Source organism: Homalodisca vitripennis, chromosome 4, assembly GCF_021130785.1.
Source record: "Homalodisca vitripennis isolate AUS2020 chromosome 4, UT_GWSS_2.1, whole genome shotgun sequence".
NCBI lineage: Eukaryota > Metazoa > Arthropoda > Insecta > Hemiptera > Cicadellidae > Homalodisca > Homalodisca vitripennis.
In genome coordinates, this window is record NC_060210.1 from 169,248,963 (window position 1) to 169,267,719 (window position 18,757).

The following is an 18,757-nucleotide window of genomic DNA, read 5'->3' on the forward strand; positions in this document are numbered from 1 at the left end:
TAGAGTGGTCTGTTCTTAAGTTACATTTCAACAGTCCTGCCGCCAATTCAAACCTAAAAAGTCTTTCCAACCAATCGAACAAAGTAAACTCAGTACATGTGTTTCTATGTTCCACATAATATTTCAAATGACTGTATTCAAGTATGTTACAAATTATTTTATTCTTTAGATATATATATATATATATATATATATATCTTTGCCACCATTCCCATAACAACAATGTTAAATTCAGCCAAATCCCATGGAGTGACATGTAGCATCATCGAACTCAGTGTTGCCCATATTATAACTTCTTGCAAACTTCCAAATTAGATCAGTTCGTTCTAGAGATACCTTGTGGATAGACAAGCAGAAGAGAAATATTCTCACGATATCTTGAAAACGAACTAACCTATATTCTACTTGAAATTGTGGATGATACTTTATTTCTATACTAGCAGTGCCCGCTCGCATGCAATTTCGCAGGTTTTGCACATGTGAGCACATCTGATTCGAGTGAATTATATTTCCGAGGCCATTATTGAGTTTACCTTCTTCCCACGATCAAGAAAATATACTGGGTGTCCCATGAAGAGGTTTAAACGTTTGATTTTATTTTACTTGCCCATTTATGCACCGAACGTTTTCAAACTCTATACAATTCTTTAAATAGGGTTTAAATATATTCTTATTTAAACGCATATGTGACAGATACGGCCGAATACAAAATAACTGAATCGGAAAAAGTAAGCGCTCTGTGGTGTAATGGTAGCACATTCGCCCGGCAAGTGAGAGATCTGGGTTCGACTCCCGGCGGAGCAAGTACTTTTTGTGATTCAATGTTTATTGAAATTAAATAAGGCTATTGCCATTTATACAATTTAACGTATATATATATACATATCAATATATATATACATATCAATATATATATATATATATACTCTTCGAAGTACTTTATAGTGTACACAAAAACAGAAACAAAAATTCAGTGCTCATGTTTAATTTTCGAGTTGACACAACCCTTCATCAGAACACACTGAATTAAAACATATAAACAGAACTCAAACCAAAAACAAAACACATAACCAAAATAAAATTTTAACAAATAAATACCATAAACAACAAGATCCCAATCAGCTGTATGTAGAATATTTGTAAATGTTTACATAGAACTAAAAATTTTTTTGTTATAAAAAGGAAAAGAGAATCATCTTAGGTTCAACCCATCTGGTTGCCTTGATTTTAAAATTAATTGATGTGCGATTTCAACATTTCTTAAATTTATCAGATTGGTATTTTGATTGGGGTTTGGCTCTAAATGGTAAATTCCTTTTAGGCTGAAGCAATTTTCTAATTTATTTTGATTGTGTTGAATCGCATGAGCAGATAATGGTCTCTCATAATTTTGATGAGCAACATCAAATCGATGATTGGTCATTCTCACTCTTAATGGAGTGATGGTTTTTCCAATATAGTCTTTGGGACAGAATTTACAGGTTAGTTGATAAATTATGTTTTTGACGTGACAACGTCTTAAATTAGGTTGCGGCTCGGAGTCACTCATGAAAAAGTGTAACGCCCGTAACGTTACGATGCCCGTCCAGTGGGTCCGCCGCACGGGATCCGCACGGGATAAAGCAGGTAACTGTGGGTCCGCCGCACGGGATAAAGCAGATAACTATGTTTATTCGTGAAAATGTGGAGTGCTTAGATTCGTCATTTACAACAACTACAACAATAAAGGTAAATAATTGTACACTGATATTTCATTATCGTAAACTATGATTGATTGATTAATTGTTAGATTGACACAAAAGTTGAGAAACTGAGTTTATAGGTTATGTCATGCTATTGACAAATGTTGATAGTGTTAAGTAAATTATTAGTTTAAATCACTCTGCAATCAATCGTAATTCAGTCGATTGAGAACAGCGCGTATTGCTAGTCAAACATTTAAAATAACAAATTATAACCTCTAACCTGTCATAACAGTGCGACCAAACAAACGAACTAAACCGACCAATCACCACGCGCGGAGTTAGAATTTAACTGTGTTTAGCAAGAATTTCAAATTCCAATTTTAGTAAATGTTTTATTCAACTTTACCATTTACAATAACAAAATTTTAATTAATTTCAAATTATGTACAATGTTTTAGTAAACAAAATATATTTCTATAGTTAAAATTTGTGCAATTCTTATTTTCATTCAATTCCTTGTTCCTATTGTGCAATTTAATAATATTCATATCAATAAATATTCTACCGAGAAAAAAGACGTTGTCACGTAAAATCTTCGCCCGTAAAACCGACTTTACAGGCAACCATAATTTTTTTTTTGTAGTGCAATCAATGTTACCTTTAATAGGATATTCTTTTTCAGTTGTGCTACTTTTAAACGATTTAGAATTTATTATAATTCTATATATATATATATATATATATATATATATATATATATATATATATATATATATATATACACATCAGAAAAGTATTCTTCTGTAATAAGAGAACTGAGATGGATTTTATATCAGTCTTTAAATGTATAGTAAAAGTTCTTACTATTTTAGAACATTTAGAGATGGAATGGTACATTAGTTAAAAAAAGAACAGTCCAACGAACTTTCATCTAGCATAGTTCTTGTCGCCTGCTTCAAAGGGGGTCTTCGCAGTCACATCCTGACCTTCTTATGATTTTCTAAGGTAGATTAGTACGAGGGGTATTAGAAAAATAAGGTTCCCATGATTTTTTAAAAATAGACAGCTCTATATTTCTACTTAGTGTTATACATCAATTTAAAACTTAAAAGTTAAGCTATTTTACCACATAATCACAGTTTCTGTCCAAACACTTTTGTAGACGATGCTCCAACTTTCCTATCCCCATGTTTTAGAATTCTGCCGCCAATCGAGTAAACCTCTTCCTTGACTTCATCATCAGTACTGAAGCGTTGGCCACTCAAGTGTTCCTTTAATTTTGGGATTAAGTGATAATCACTTGGGGCTAGGTCTGGGCTGTAGAGGAGATGGGTCACAATAAGTCCAGCCAAAATTTGTCAGCAGTTCTTGAGTTTGACGTGAGACATGAGGTCGAGCGTTGTCATGGAGAAACCTCACACCACTAGATAATCTTCCTCTCAGGCGGTTCTGGATCGCACGTCTCAGTTTTCTTAATGTGTTGCAATATCTGTCAGAGTTTACTGTTGTCCCATGAAGCAAAAAGTCGATCAAAAGCAGGCCCTTCCTGTCCCAAAAGACGGTTGTCATGAGGCCGTCCACTTTGGTTTTCATCGTGAATTTCCATGCGGCCTTCACTGAATTCTCTACACCATTTCCGAACGTGTTGAACAAATATGCAGTTTTCCCCATAAACTTCGACTAACTGACGATGAATTTCAATAGGTGAAATCTGTTTTTCATTTAAAAAACGTATCACACCACGAATTTCGCATCTGACGGTAGCAACGATAGGGTGCTCCATCTTCGAAGGCAGCTAGGCCGGCACTGTTGGACGTAACGAGGCGCGAGTGGTATGGATAGAGAGAGGGATAGCTGATGAGTAAGACAGTGTAGCCAGATTTCTCCCAACATATCGCATTCTGTCTCGGCGGCACAGGGAACCTTATTTTTCTAATACCTGTACTTTCCTAATCGCTGAAATCTATAACTGAATGACAATTATTATGGTTACTATTTTGACAATTTACTTACTATAAATGTAAACAAATTGAAAATAATAAAGAATGTTTACACAAACAGTTGATTACATTTTACAGGCTCATTCAATTTAAATTACCCAGCTTTAGAGACCAAGATGGGAATTTTCGCTACTTTAACGACCAGTGGGGCGTAGCCCGTAGATTTTCGAAACAGTAATAGGCCTGTATTCATCCCAGGAACCGTAAGAATGTCCATGTAAAATGTAATATAATCAGTTGAGTATTTTAAGCGTCAAAACAAACAAACAAACAAAGTCACTTTCGTATTTGTAGTATTATTTCTATATAATCAATATCAAAGTTGATGATACTGCATATCAATCCATGGGATTTAGTTGAGCATTTCCGTTCATTTTAGCATTGGTCTTAGGGCTATCCAACATGATAAAAATGCGAAAATTGTAGAAGAGACAGAATTGTCAAACTGAATATACAATCATAATATGACATTTTAACATGTAACACATTATCCTATCGGAAACATCTTGAACAATATTTTCACGTCTAGACTTTAATTTGATTCAATTTTGCTTGAAACTTAATTTCTACATAAACAAGCATGACTTCAATTAATAATGATGCATGCCTATTTGGCTGAGCGTCATTGAATCCTGTCACTCAGTAGGCTGGTACATCGATATTTAGTAAACTTACAGGAAAATATATTTACAAGGTCGTGGCAGCACTGATTCCATTCTTGATCCTTTTTCATTCCTTTCCTTCCCTTTCAGTCAGATGCATACAATAGATCATCGTTTTGGTTGTCGGTGTCTGGTTCCTGCGCGCCAACATTACCGTGAGATCGATAATGGTTTATTCTGTTGTGGATGACCATAAAAGTAGAAAGTGGCTAATTTCATGTGCATAATCATAATGTATACGTAATTAAATTAAATCAAGAAATGATATGGATTTTAGCAAGAATTCGTGGAACTGTGGCCATAGGCTGTGGTTTAAAGAGTGATCAAATGATAATTTGTAAATAAAATTCGTTTTGCTAATTCAATTACAAAAACCGAATTATACTTATTTCTATTCAAGGGTTTTCTGACAGGGTTAGAGTACTTTGAAACCTATTAGTTTTATAATGTTTACATAAATCAGTGATGTTTGAGTAATTAGACCAATTTAGCATAATCCTCTCTCAACAGTATACACTTACAATATTTATATGGTAAATAAAATCTTATTTTTGGTTATTTTCAATAAAAAAGAAATTGTTAATTTTACAATTATACTTACTTATAAACTTGCATGATTATGGAATGTTCATATAACTTTAATAAACAAAAAGCACACATGTCACTACTACTATGAAGACAAATGATGTTATATCATTCCATTAGTTCATTTATTTAATTTATTTTCAGTGCCATAAATTACATAAACAATTTTACTGCATTATAGTACACAATAATTGTACTTGGAGAGGATGTTAAGAAAGGTACCCATGTCTCCAAAACAAGAAAGTACAAAAGGCAATATAAAATGTTGCTTATGGGTATTTAACAGTATAGCAGATAGATTTGTTTGTTGTTTTATGATTTTTAATACTATTTTAAGATTAATTCTAAAAAAATATAGATTTAAAAATTTATTGGTTGTAATATTTTTACTTTTAATCTGCACACAAGTTTTTATTTTTGGAAATATTAATTATTATAATAAGTTAACAACTCCTACCCCTTTGTTTACGGTTGGAGTGCATAAACCGGCTGTTAATAAAGAAAATAAAAATGGTTCCACTTTGTTAAAAATACCTAGTGAAGCAGAATTTCGTATGAACTGGGTTAAAAACAAACTAGAAACTTTAGCAAAGCATTCAGAGCGATGGGAAATAATGAAATTATTAAATGAAGTAACACCACTTACCATGCCTAGTACAAGAGTTCATATATTTTATTATGATTCTTATAAAAATATTCAAGTTGATGGTGAATGGAAACTTTGGAATCATGAATATATTGAAAAGAAAAAGAATGAAGATTACAAGTTGTACTACAGAGGAATGCATACACCTCCAGAAGATATTGCCTCCAGCTATTACCCGGAGTTGGGATGTTATAGTTCCAGAGATTCACAGATTATTGATGTGCATTTCAAACAAATTCGTGAAGCAGGAATAGGTATATTTATTATTATTAACAAAATATATTTCTCATAAAACATAAGCATAGTTAATCTTTATCGATTTCTTTAAATAAATAAATTTATATTGTATACTGGGTGTTTCTGACCACTGGCCGCAATTTGCTGTGGTCAAACAGTTTAATAGAGCGATGCAATCAACTGTTAGCCTAATAAATCTCATATGGCAAATGTTGCAAAACTGTTTTTGTTACAGTTAAATACAGAATGTACCTGAAAATGAGGGTCATAGGTTCGAATCTCAAAAATTTCAATTAGCAAGATAGGTCATGTGGCACATCATTTTAAAGGTCTTTGAACGCTGAACAATTTGGTACAAACATTTTTAAAAGATCTCAAGTCTTGTCCAAATGGCAGCAATTTTCATGGAAATATTTTGAGTTTTTTCTTTTTTATTATAATACGTTTGTACTTAAATTTGTGAGTGTCAATTTTTTATTGAAAAGAGCATAAGATAAGCTTTGAAACGATTTTTCATATTTTTTACATTTGCACATTTTTACAAGTTTTTCTTATAGCACTAACATTTTCAAATTTGAAAAACTGTACAGCTCGTGTCCCCAAACATATTAAATAACATAAGTTGTGTGTCACATCAAATTAAAGGTTTTTAACAAATAAACAATTTTTAATTTAAACTTTATTTCTATCTCTTCTAGTTTACATGTCATTTGAACAAAAGAACTGTATTTTATCATGATTCCAACATTCTTCTTAGTAATTACTTAAATAAAACTAATTGTTAGGAAAAATAATAATCCTTTTATAGTTCACTAGTTACAAAAATATTTCGTAGCTGGCATAACTTATATTTTACTATACTAATGCTATTAAAAATCTATTAATACGTTTTAATTCCTAAGTTACATATTATGTTCCGTTATAGGTGTTCCATACGTTGAAGCATATTTATGAGGAAATCGTTGTACACCGTGCCAGTTAATGCAACCTCAAAGAAATGAGGACCAATAATTACATTTCAAATTATACCATGTACCATGTGTTTAATGTTCACTACCTTTAATTTGCCAACATCCAGTAAAGATTTTCAAATGCTCCATAGCGATTTACTTCACAATTGCTTAGGAACATGGCTTCATCACATCATAAGAAATGGGGATTGTTATCAAGCATGTCCCTTGCCCATAGCCAAAGTTCATACTATAAGGTAATCTTCCTCCAATAGTTATTTTGCAAGGACATCCTAAGAGATTGCAATTTATTAGCTTTCAGTATTCTGCTAATAGATGGCAGTCAGAAGAGTTGGTGGATTTTGTAAAGCAGCTGATATAATATCGGAATCCATCTCACTCGTAACTTATCTTACAATTTCTTTGGATTTCAATAAATACCTACGATTATTGAGATTACACTTGGCTAGTCTCTCTTACCTGAGCTGCTGGACTTTGGAATGTTCTGGATATGTGATGTTCATGCTCGGGATATTGCTCTGTATACAAACAAGCAGCACCTGAAATGTTCTACAAACATTCTCCCGAAACCATAAGCATATCAAAAGCTTCAGAATTCATGAAATTCATTCTCAAACCAAATGTATGTGTCTTATGTAACACAAGTAGACTAATAATACAAAATGAAAAAAAAATAATCTTAATACTTGCACTTAAAAACAAAATAAAAATGATTATCAAAAATAGAAAATAAAATTTATGTTAAAACAAAATCAAAGCAAATGATCAATATGAGCAATAAAATTGATGTTAAGAGAAAAACAAAGCAACTGACCAACAAGCCACAGTTGGCAATGACTTTATAAAATGATTGGATACGTTAGAAAAAAATATATGTTGTCATGATATGAGTATTGTTGATCAGCTGTTTTAAGGTTAGTGCAAAGATGTTTATTAATGCTATAATGGATCAATCATGTGTAAATATATACCTCTCTATCCCAATTATAGGGCTTCATAGTGTGGTGATTTTTTTAATAAATTGAATTTTTATAGTAAATTACAATTTAATTATACGTGTCTCTCTACATTTTATCAATCATTATTTTTATTTTAGCGATTACTAGGAAAAATGCTTTAATTGTATTAAAATATAGTTTTTACAAATAAGTGTTACAAATTTGAAAATTTTGGTACTGTAAAATAAAATTGCAAACATGTTAAGACTTAAAAGATTATCTTGTGCTCTTTCCAATAAAAACTTACACTCGTAAGTTTAAGTACAAAAGTACCTTAATAAAAGAGAAAAATAAAGTATTTCCAAAAATGTCCTACCATTTAGACAAGTCATAAATATTTTCAAAACTTTTGTACCACATTTTTAAGAGTTCAAAGACCTTCAAAATGATGTGTCACATGACCTATCTTGTCAATTGAAAATCTTGAAATTCGAACGTGTGGCCCTCTTTTTCGGGCAAACTCAGTATTTTAAATGCAACAAAAACAATTTTGTGATGTTCACCATGTGAGATTTATTAGGATCACAGTTTATTGCATCCCTCTTTTATAGGCTTCAACCACAGCAGATTGCGGCCAGGTGGTCTAAAACACTATGTATGTAGTATATATGTCGCATTATTTACAGGGCTGATCATCTTGCCCCTTCATTATTTATTTGTTTTTGTGACATTTTTACAATGTTTCTTCTTGTCAGTGGAAATAGAGTTGTAGTTGTGGATGAAAATCCTTGGATGTACATTAGCAAATGGATAGGAATGTTGAGACCTGTTAGGCTAGAAATTCATTGTTACAAAAAAGGTTTGTTTATTTAGGGCCTAAAATGTGTTTTTGCCAACCTTTATAAAAATGAAAAAGCAATAAAGAAACAAAATAATTATATAAAGAAATGGTTTATAACATGTTCATGTACTGAAGTTGAACAATTTTATTTTAACTGTGCAATCACTTGCAAACGTTTATAAAAAAAATGAAAAAGCTATGAAGAAAAAACATAATTATATAAGGATATACCGGTAGCTTTTAATATTTTAAAAGATAAATAAATCATTAAAAATTTTACCATATCATATTTAACATAATACTGGATGTCAATAAACAGTGGGGTTTGCTTGTGTATTAGTGTGAGTCTAAAGTATCTTTGTTTTTGATTTTTGGCTAGGGTATATATTATTATGTTATTTTATAGTAATATGAATATTTATATGTGTATATTAATAATACATGTTGTTCATTTTTGTAGAAAATGCATTTTTGATTAGATCTGTGATAATGGAATTTGTGTGTTAGTGAGGTGATTGTGTGTAAATGTAGGTGAGGTTGTGTATTGTTTTTTTTTTCTCTCTCTCTCACTCTCTTTTTTAGCAGTTCCACCTTTCACATACAATAAATAAATTAAACAATATAATAATAATCTTTTGACAAATAATGACTTCTCATGCCCACAGAAAGCATACTGGCACACTTTCCTAGTGTATTGAATAATTTCCACAGTAACTTGTAAGTAAATTCATTATATTGTGTAAAATTTAAATATTACAGTTTTCACAATGTATAATGTCTACCAATTTTTTGTATTTGAATTTTATCATATTTTGCTGTTAAAAAACATAAATACTGTGGTGAATAAAAAGGTTCAATTCAATTCAATATTATACAAGTACTTCAAGTGTAATAATCTACAGTTATTTGATGGGTAATTTATTTAGTCTAACAAATTATATGTTAATTTAATTTAGCTCTTGTGACAGAAACAATCAGTGCTTTGTAAAGATTGTATATAGCACATTCTGATCTCAATGGAACCATGATAAATTCAAATAATCCATAAATAAATCCTAATCTATATTTAAGCCTTGTGCTCGACTAGATGATACATTTGCCTGAGTGAGGCTCTTATTAAATAAAATAAGGGGGTAATTGATACAGTGCAACATCGGCTATACTGCTAGAAAAATACTATAGTCTAAAAGAGGATTTAAACCTTCTTATTTCGTGAAAACTATTTTTCCCAATAACATTTAAGTTGTGTCAACGACATTAGCAGGGCTGAACGGATAATTGTAAGATAATAAATAGTTTTGTAACCTCGGGTACAAAAATACTTCAAGTATTAGATATACAGGAATAGTTCAAGTTTAGATATCCTGAAGAAAACAAAATCCCGGTAACAACGAGCAAGACCTCCACCTCAAGTGCAGTTTGGATTGTTTTTTCTGTCAGCTTTGTAAAAGTCTGAGATGAAAGAGACCGAAGCTAATGCCTAGGATAAAAATATCTGATCAGATATTTTCTGCAGGTATAGAAATTACGGTACTGAATAATGGATCCCATCATTTATTACACATGTTCGTATTTTCCTTCAATGGATATAAAGACATGTATGGACGCATGGTTATACCCATATGGACCATATTTCTGAATGGACACCACCCAGCCCAATCACAGGATTATAAACTTTTTGATAGTCACATTCAACTGCATGACAAAAGTGGTAGCTGTTATCATTACATGGTTACAGCAGTTTGCTACTCGCTGAATACTTTGTGGATTGTGGATGCCTTTAACTTCCTAAGTGTCGCTAGATTTCAATATAGTTATGAACAGAGCCTTCCTCATTGATGTTGAGTCCTTATCTGTTCCAATAATTATTACCATAATGGAAGTCCTTTGTCTCTTCAGTTGTTGATATGTAGAGATGGTGATTTTTCTAGAGGTTAAGATAAACCTTCCTAACTGCTGTGGGTAATGATTCAAATTCACAACCTAACTCTTGGTCCAAAAGATTAACCGGCTCATTCACAAGGACTGAAAATGGATGTCACCAACAGCTCCGAGGGAAAGTAACAGTTCATATTCTATCAGTGCCGTTATATTATGGCTTTGGATGAATCTGAAAACTTAAAAAATCAGAAAGAGTAACTGGGAGATGTAAGGTGAACTGCTCTGGCTCATTAACTTTTTCAAAACTCCTATGGCCAGTGATTTCTTTAGCATGCCTTGCTACATCTGATAAAATTTCTTAAAAAAGCACTCGATGATTTAGTTCTTAGTCTTTAATTGACAATCTCCTGTAGCTCAGATATTGCCATGTCCAGAAGTAAAGCAGCAATAACATCAGAACTTACAAAAAGGCTACTAGACGTTTTATCTACATTATAGATTGAGATACGTACAGCAGGTTGGAGTTTCATCATTCCTTAACTTGGAATGCTCAGAACACTTTGTTTACTTATAAACACTGGATTTATAGCATTCATTTTTTTGGCCTCCAAGAATCCAAAGCATTTAGGATGTGCATGATTGCAGCAGATTTGGCATACTAGTTTCTTTTGACTACCACAAATTTTATTCTATTCTCACAAAGAGTTGGTTAAAAGTGTAATATTTCAGCTTATAGCTAAAATAACAAACAAGAAAATAAAACAAAATTTGTTACCACTGATAATAAAATAGACCTCATAATTCAAACTTAAAATTAAATGTACAAGATCGTCATTAGTCAGGGGCAAGAAGTGAGTACAATTTATTAGACCCGCTATCTATAAAGGTATGACCACTCTACTAAGGGAATTTGGAGAAATCATTCCACTAGGTTCCTGTTCAGCTCAAAACATTTAGCAATCGCCACCCAATCTGAATCAAATTGTGCTACCATACTAAAACTTCATTATTTTTACTAGACTTACTTCTAATTTAGATTAGACTGGTCAGTTATTTTTTTATTAGTTTATTATTTCTTAGTACATGGAAATTCCATGCACAAAGTGAATTTAAGTCTTCTATATGTTAAACTGTTACCTATCCACTCATATGTAAGATATGGAAATTTAGGCTTGGCTTACTAAAAGGCTATTTTTTCTTAGCATAGTTTACAAATACATTTTTGACACTAAAATTGATTGTGAATCAGAAATTAATGCTTGGGTATAAAATTTGAACAGACACCATCTTTTTATAATAGTTTACAACTGTCACTTCAATTCACAAATAGTAATGACATCTTGATTTTGTTGAAGGTGTTGTTGTTGTGTCTTGGTATCCACCAGATGTGCAGAAGTCTACACAAGACAACATGGTTCATCTCCTTAACACTGCACAGAAGTATCAGCTAAAGATTGCTATCCTCATTGAAATCTATACTGGAAGAAACCAAGACAGTTTTCTGAAGAACATTATATATTTGACAAAATACACTTCACATTCATCTTTCTACAAATTCATGAAAAATGAAAGATATTTGCCTGTAAGTTTAATGCTTGTCTGTTTAATTTCTGTTTATGGTTTCTACCTATCTAATGCATCCTATGCAACTGTTGACTTAAGAGAAAAATTAGAGAATAAAAGAAAGATAAATTTTTCATTCCTTGAAACTTTTATCCCAAACAAAAACATTTGAGATAGTTCAAAATGTAGAAAACACCTAACTTAATCACAAAATTGGGATTTTGTTAGTAAGAAAGCTATTCTTAATGGCAAATCACTCTATTACTTTTTAAGCTTCATTTTGACATTTTATTAAATCTCATAAATGTTTTTGTTATCAATTTGTTTCAGGTGTATTATGTACACAAATCTTACATGACAACGGCTTCAGTATGGAGAGAGTTGTTAGCTACTGATGGTAGCAAGACAGTTCGGGGAACTCCATATGATGGTTTCTTCATAGGTCTATTAAGCAACATATCTCATAGATACGAAATTGAAAAATCACACTTTGATGGTAATTATCACAAAAATGTTATCTATTATTTATTTACATTAATCTAACATAAATCATGGTAAATTTCAAAGTCAAGTTAGAGAAAATAAACAAAGGATGATCCAAAACAATTTAGTCAATTGTGGACAAATATTATAAATTTGTATTAACATTGCTTAAATAAATAGCTCAGACTATCATGTATCCCATCAGTGCACGATTGCTTAATTTTTAAGGTAAATTAATTTTTTTAGGTACCACTTGGAGTACACAGAAAAAAATTTAAAAAAAAAATAAAATAAGATTTTTGTGCAAAATTGCAAAACCTGCATACTTTTTTTGTTATACTTAAACGGTTAAAATAAAATAAAACTGTTATGGTTTTTGTCATGGCTGTTGTTATAAACATGTTTAACCCTAGAACTGGCAATGGTGTCACTCTGTACTGGCGGCTCTATTTTAACAGCCTCGCAGATGTTTTTTATAATGTATCACATTTCATAACTGTTAGTCCAAATATAAACTATTATATGTTAATGTATTCATAACTATATGGAGAGCATTATAATAACAGTAACTTATTGTTTCCATGTAAACAAAACGTAAGAAAAATGTTTTTTGGAAATTATTTTTGTAAATATTCCGTTGTGTAACTGCTTAGAGCTTTACATCACAACTGTAAATGTATAACTTACTCAAAATTTTGTCCTGATTCCAAAAATATATCATTATTGTATGTGAAAAAGCGCTCATATTTACTTATTTTAAAAAAATGCATAATTTCGAAATAAATATTATTGTTTGTGGGTAAACATAATCTCAACTAAAACTAAAACTATAACCTAAGAAAGCTAAACAACACTAAAACACTATAAAATACAATTTCAACAAATACTATTGGATTCATAACCTCAAACACAAAACCCGGTACTTATTTACAGTTTCACAACAACGTGGACAAAGAAGACAATAATCGAAGTAAGAACAGTAAAATCGGTACTATTAATAGTTAATGCTCTTCCAGAATATATAAAATAAAACTCATTTATATGACCTTAATTGCCTAAAATTTAAATAACTGTACATGTCTACTTTGGCGTCAAATATTCGTCCTTGCCAAATCGGACGGGCCTTTGGCAACGAAAATTCGTTTCATACCAGCTGGAGGGTTAAGAATATATTTACCAGTATTTAATAGTTGGATATTGTTTACCTGTATAGATCACTGAACAAACACAGCTGTTTTAAAATGCAACAGAAGAAAAACTGATTAATTTGGTTGTTGCTTACTTGTATTTTATTGTGTAAAAAGCTATTTTAGAATAACATTATTGATCTCCATGTTATCCTTATAGAGAAAAAGCAAACTTTGAAGGTGGATTGTGTCCTTCAGCATTATAATAAAAAAAATTGAAAATCACTTTGTACAACACCAGATTGAGCCCATTTGTTTACAATTCAATAATTAAAATTGGTTCATAAATATGGGAGTAGGTTCGGTTTACAAAAATCACCTTAGCTTGTTATAGATATATATGCTCACAGTATATAATTTGGTTTATAAGTTTAAAGTATCTACATACATGTTGAAGATAAAAAGTCAATTGATTACGCTTTTATGAAAAATTTCATAATATAATTTATGAATAAGAAAAAGAAATGCCTAATTCATGGGTACTATTTTTTTAATAATGGCACTTTTACTTACTCCATCACTAAAAGACACTTATTTTCTGCTAAACTGAATAGTAGGGATGTTTTTTGTTAGAAGTTATCTAAAAATCCCATTATGGTACTGAATTCATGTGCTTAGTTAAATATATTTGTCTAATATTGCTGTACATAATATTTTGTATTGTTTTATAATCTTGGTTTGGGAAAGTGATCGATCTGTAATTAATTTGTTTATAACATCTCTTTGGCAACAGAAATAGTAACAAAAATTTCCCTAATAGTAGTCTTGTAAAGCAAACTTAACCAAACCAACTTACAATAAAAACATTATTAATTGTGATTGATATTTTTCACCTTGTAGTTGATAATATGCGCCTAATGAAGTAAACTGATTTCTTTTTTATTTTATTATTTTTAATATGGATTAGTGTAGGATGATGGATGGTTTTTGTTATTGAGTACTGCCATAATTGAGACCCAATTATTTCATCTTATTCTAAACATAAAGTTTAACAAACTGCTAATTTTTTATATGTTTGTTATTGAAAACGTAATTACGTTTGTTTTGTTACATGGGTAATTTTACACAATTTTGTATTCAAATATAATTTACAATAGTTATTTTTTGTTTGTTATAACTAATGTAATGTAAATAAAGATTTAAAAAGTGGAAGGAAGGCTGGGTAAAATGGTAAAGAGGAAATTACAAAAAAATAATTAATTAGTAAATAAATAATTTTTAGATAGAAACTTCCATTCCTTGAGTTGTGAAATATATGGTAACGCTCAATAAGTTTGTTGGATGTTTGGATTTAAACAAGTTGTGAGATGATTTATTTAAGGTTTCCCTTGTTAGTTATTAGTATTATAACAATGAAAACAATCACATTTCACAATATTTTTCAGGATTCTATACCTACTTTTCGAGCAATGGATTTTCGTATGGATCATCTTGGAAAAATTGGAAGACATTGGAAGCATTTTCTAAGAAGAGAAAATTATTGTTTTTCCCCTCAGTAAGCCCTGGTTATGTAGACACTCAAATAAGGCCTTGGAACACTGCACTTACTCGTCATAGAAGTCATGGAGCTTATTACCAGGTGGCATGGCGTAGTGCAATCGCTGCAAAACCTTACGGTGTCTCCATCACTTCTTTCAACAAATGGCAAGAGGGATCCCAGATAGAACCTGCTCGACCTAAAGCTACTCCACAGTTTACATATCTAGATTATGAACCAGAGGGTTCCTTATTTTATTTGAGTTTGACAAGGTATTGGGTGAAACAATTTATTTTTCAAAATATTTACTCTGACATTGGCTGATATAATATTAATAATATTTAAATATAAATGATTAAACTATTTTTAATATGAATACTGTTAATAAGTGTAAATATTTAACTGCAAAGGAAAATAAAGTAATGTTATAAATAAATTAACATTATTGCTTACATTTAATCCGCCCATATTTGCTACATTCCTTTTTCTGTTCATAATACTAGGTTGCCAAGTGATTTACAAGTAAGGTTAGTATATTGTGTGGTGCTATTTGATAATTTTGATAGTACAAGATATTAACTATATTATTTTTTAGAATGGGTTAACTGGAGAGGGAATTTCTCTTCCTGTATGATTGTTAATACTCGTAAAAGCACCAAGCCATATGCTGATTCTTTCTATTATTGTCATTAGAAACAAAGTTCAACTTTAATTCACTTTTCTTGCAAGTTTGAACCAAATGTAACTTGTTTGATTCTATTGTGCTTTATTGTTCATCAAGAATCAGTTATGCAGATGCTCTGAAGTTTCTATAAATTCAATTTTTCCTAGAAAAAAGACAACAAAATTAATTTAATATCAGATCTGAAAGACTATTTCAATATAACGTATAATAAATTTGGTGCTTACCTCAAAATCCTTCGGGGGGAAAAAAAATAAAGAAACACGGCGCACACTGTCATTAACTAACTCACGATAATTACCAAAAAAGGGCAGAAAATTATGAGCTGGCAGTTTCTATAGCTCCCCTTCCACCCCCTTCTGATGGACATCCGCGGCATTCTCTCATTGGCCCAGCCGTATCCAAGTTGAGAAACAATAGCCCTCTCAGATCGTAACTGCACTACACAAGACAAGTTCTCATCAATTCAAGGCAGTGAACCGCCTTCCTAATAATTTAAAGTTACCAGCACTAACTTGCCAAAGGATTACATATTCGTATTTATCCTAACTTTTCACAATCTAATTAAAATTAAATCCCAATATTTCTTTCCCAAAAATTTAATTTAATTTAAGTTTTAATAAAAAAAATCAACCAATGTAGCTTTAAAAACGCTACACCCGACCAAGAAAATATATAGATATGTAAGTCTCAGAAACCAATGGACTGTAGTCTGGGAAATAATGGCTTGCTGAGGCATGTTTGTGTTCATCCCTGTTTTTCATTAATGGCACTAAAAATGTGTAAATATTCACAGCTTTGTTAATTTAAGTGGGTTTATAACAGAGTTGAAATAGTATTTCTAATGTGTTCGAAGGTTTAAATTCATCACATGTGCAATCAGTAGTAAAACTTGAACAGTAATTTTGTCTTTGCAATCTGCATTACACAATTGATCAAGGACTGTTTATTTAATATTTTCTAAAATTTAATTGTAAACAAATGTTTCTGCCTCTTTGGCGAACTTCAGCTGAAAGTGCCAAGAGCTATTTACTGTCAGTTACATTTGGATTATATTTCATAAATATCATTATTTTCCCAAATTCTGAAATATTCTGGAAACCTTTTCTGATTTTTCTCTCCATAAACATCTTCCTCAGACTTCAACGGATGTATAAAAAAAATTTAGCGGGATTGGTCCAGCCATTCAGCTATTAGATTAACAGCACATTTAATGTTTCATTTTTATTTATAAGATTATAATAACAATATTTGTTTTGACAGTCCTATATTTATTTTCTGCTTTGTATTTTTGATGGAAGTTACCAGGTTTTTATATAAAAAATGTCTTTTATATTAAAACCTGGTTAAGGATGATGCCTTAATCGGAAAAAGCGCTTTTGAAATAAATTAATATTGTGGAAGAATAAAAAATGTCCTTTATATTAAAGTCCTATCCTGCTGAATTTAACATCAAAACAAATTATAAAATAATGTAATGTTTCCTTATGGAAGAATAATTACTAGATTATGAAATGTTACATATAATCTTTTAAAAGATTTTGTACGCTTTTTTGCATTGTGATGAAAAGTACCGTTCAATACTCATCTCGAAAGTTTTATTGTGGGGCTTTATACGAGGGCAAATCAAATATAAACGGTAATTTTACTGTTGACTGTACCAAACACGTTCGGACGTGATGCGGCTGTGGGCGATTGTCGTTTTGCTTAATAGGAGTGGGGGGAACTGCTTGCTTCAAACTAGCGTTGTGTTCTGCCTTCAGTACAGCCATGACCGAGCAAGAGGTACATCCATCTGTTGCGCAACGCATCGTCATAAAATTTTTAACAAATGAAGGTGTTAAGCCTTCGGAAATTTTTACTCGTTTGCAGGCACAGTTTGGGGACACTACTCTGTCTCAAAATCGAGTGTATACGTGGGCCAGAGAATTTAGGGATGGCCGAGAACGTGTTGAAAACGAAAGTCATGGTCGACGCCCAAGGTCAAGTCTTACAGATGACAACATTAGTGCGATTCGACAGCTTATTGAAGGTGATCGCCGGTTAACTGTTCAAGAAATCTCGTCGGAAATTGGTATCAGCTACGGGAGTGTTCAGTCTGCAATCACAGACCACCTTGGCTTCAGAAAAATTAGTGCTCACTGGGTTCCGAGGTTGTTGACCGGAAATCAAAAACAGGTCAGGTCGGAGATTGCTGGGAGACTTCTGCAACGATTTCAAGAAGAAGGTGAAGATTTTTTTGAGGCGCATCGTCACATGTGATGAGACGTGGGTCCACCATTACACTCCCGAATCGAAAATGGCAAGTAAGGAGTGGCGAAGGAAGGATGAAGGCTGCCCAGTGAAAGCCAAAACTCGTCTCTCAGCCGGAAAAGTTCTTGCAACAATTTTTGTTGATTCAAGGGGAGTTCTACTCATTGATTTTCTTCACGATCAACGAACAGTGAATGCGGCTTACTACTGCCAGGTGCTACAGTCAGCAAAAACCAGTTACCGGAACAAAAGACGAGGTGTGCCCATTAGAGATGTCATCCTTCTCCATGACAACGCAAGGCCTCACACCGCATTGTTGACAAGGGATAAATTGGAAGAAATGGGCTGGGAAACTCTCGAACACCCTCCTTACAGTCCAGACCTGTCCCCTTGTGACTATTTTTTGTTTGCGCCCCTGAAAGAATCACTTGGAGGAAAACGATTTGAAAACAATGAAGACGTCGAAAAGCACGTGCGCGATTGGTTAACAACTCGCCCTCAATCTTTTTATGAACAGGGAATATTCAAGCTTCCAAATCGGTGGCAGAAGTGCGTAGATAATGCAGGAGACTACATTGAAAAAATGTTGAAAGTATAGTTTCTGTATAGTATTATTCAATAAATATAATTTTGAAAATTACCGTTTATATTTGATTTGCCCTCGTA

General features: G+C 31.9%; 1 protein-coding gene across 2 annotated transcripts; it reads left to right on the plus strand.

The window, feature by feature from the left end:
- The first annotated feature begins 4,443 nt into the window (after nucleotides 1-4,443).
- LOC124360586 (glycoprotein endo-alpha-1,2-mannosidase) lies at nucleotides 4,444-15,511 on the plus strand. 2 transcript variants are annotated; one of them, XM_046814319.1, is made up of 4 exons: nucleotides 4,444-5,832; nucleotides 11,802-12,028; nucleotides 12,340-12,505; nucleotides 15,065-15,511. In XM_046814319.1, the coding sequence occupies exons 1-4, from the start codon at nucleotides 5,139-5,141 to the stop codon at nucleotides 15,478-15,480; spliced, it is 1,503 nt and encodes a 500-aa protein (XP_046670275.1). In that variant the 5' UTR covers nucleotides 4,444-5,138; the 3' UTR covers nucleotides 15,481-15,511. The 2 variants fall into 2 exon arrangements, with proteins under 2 accessions (XP_046670275.1, XP_046670276.1); XM_046814320.1 differs by having other exon boundaries at nucleotides 4,444-4,880.
- Nucleotides 15,512-18,757: the final 3,246 nt, after the last annotated feature.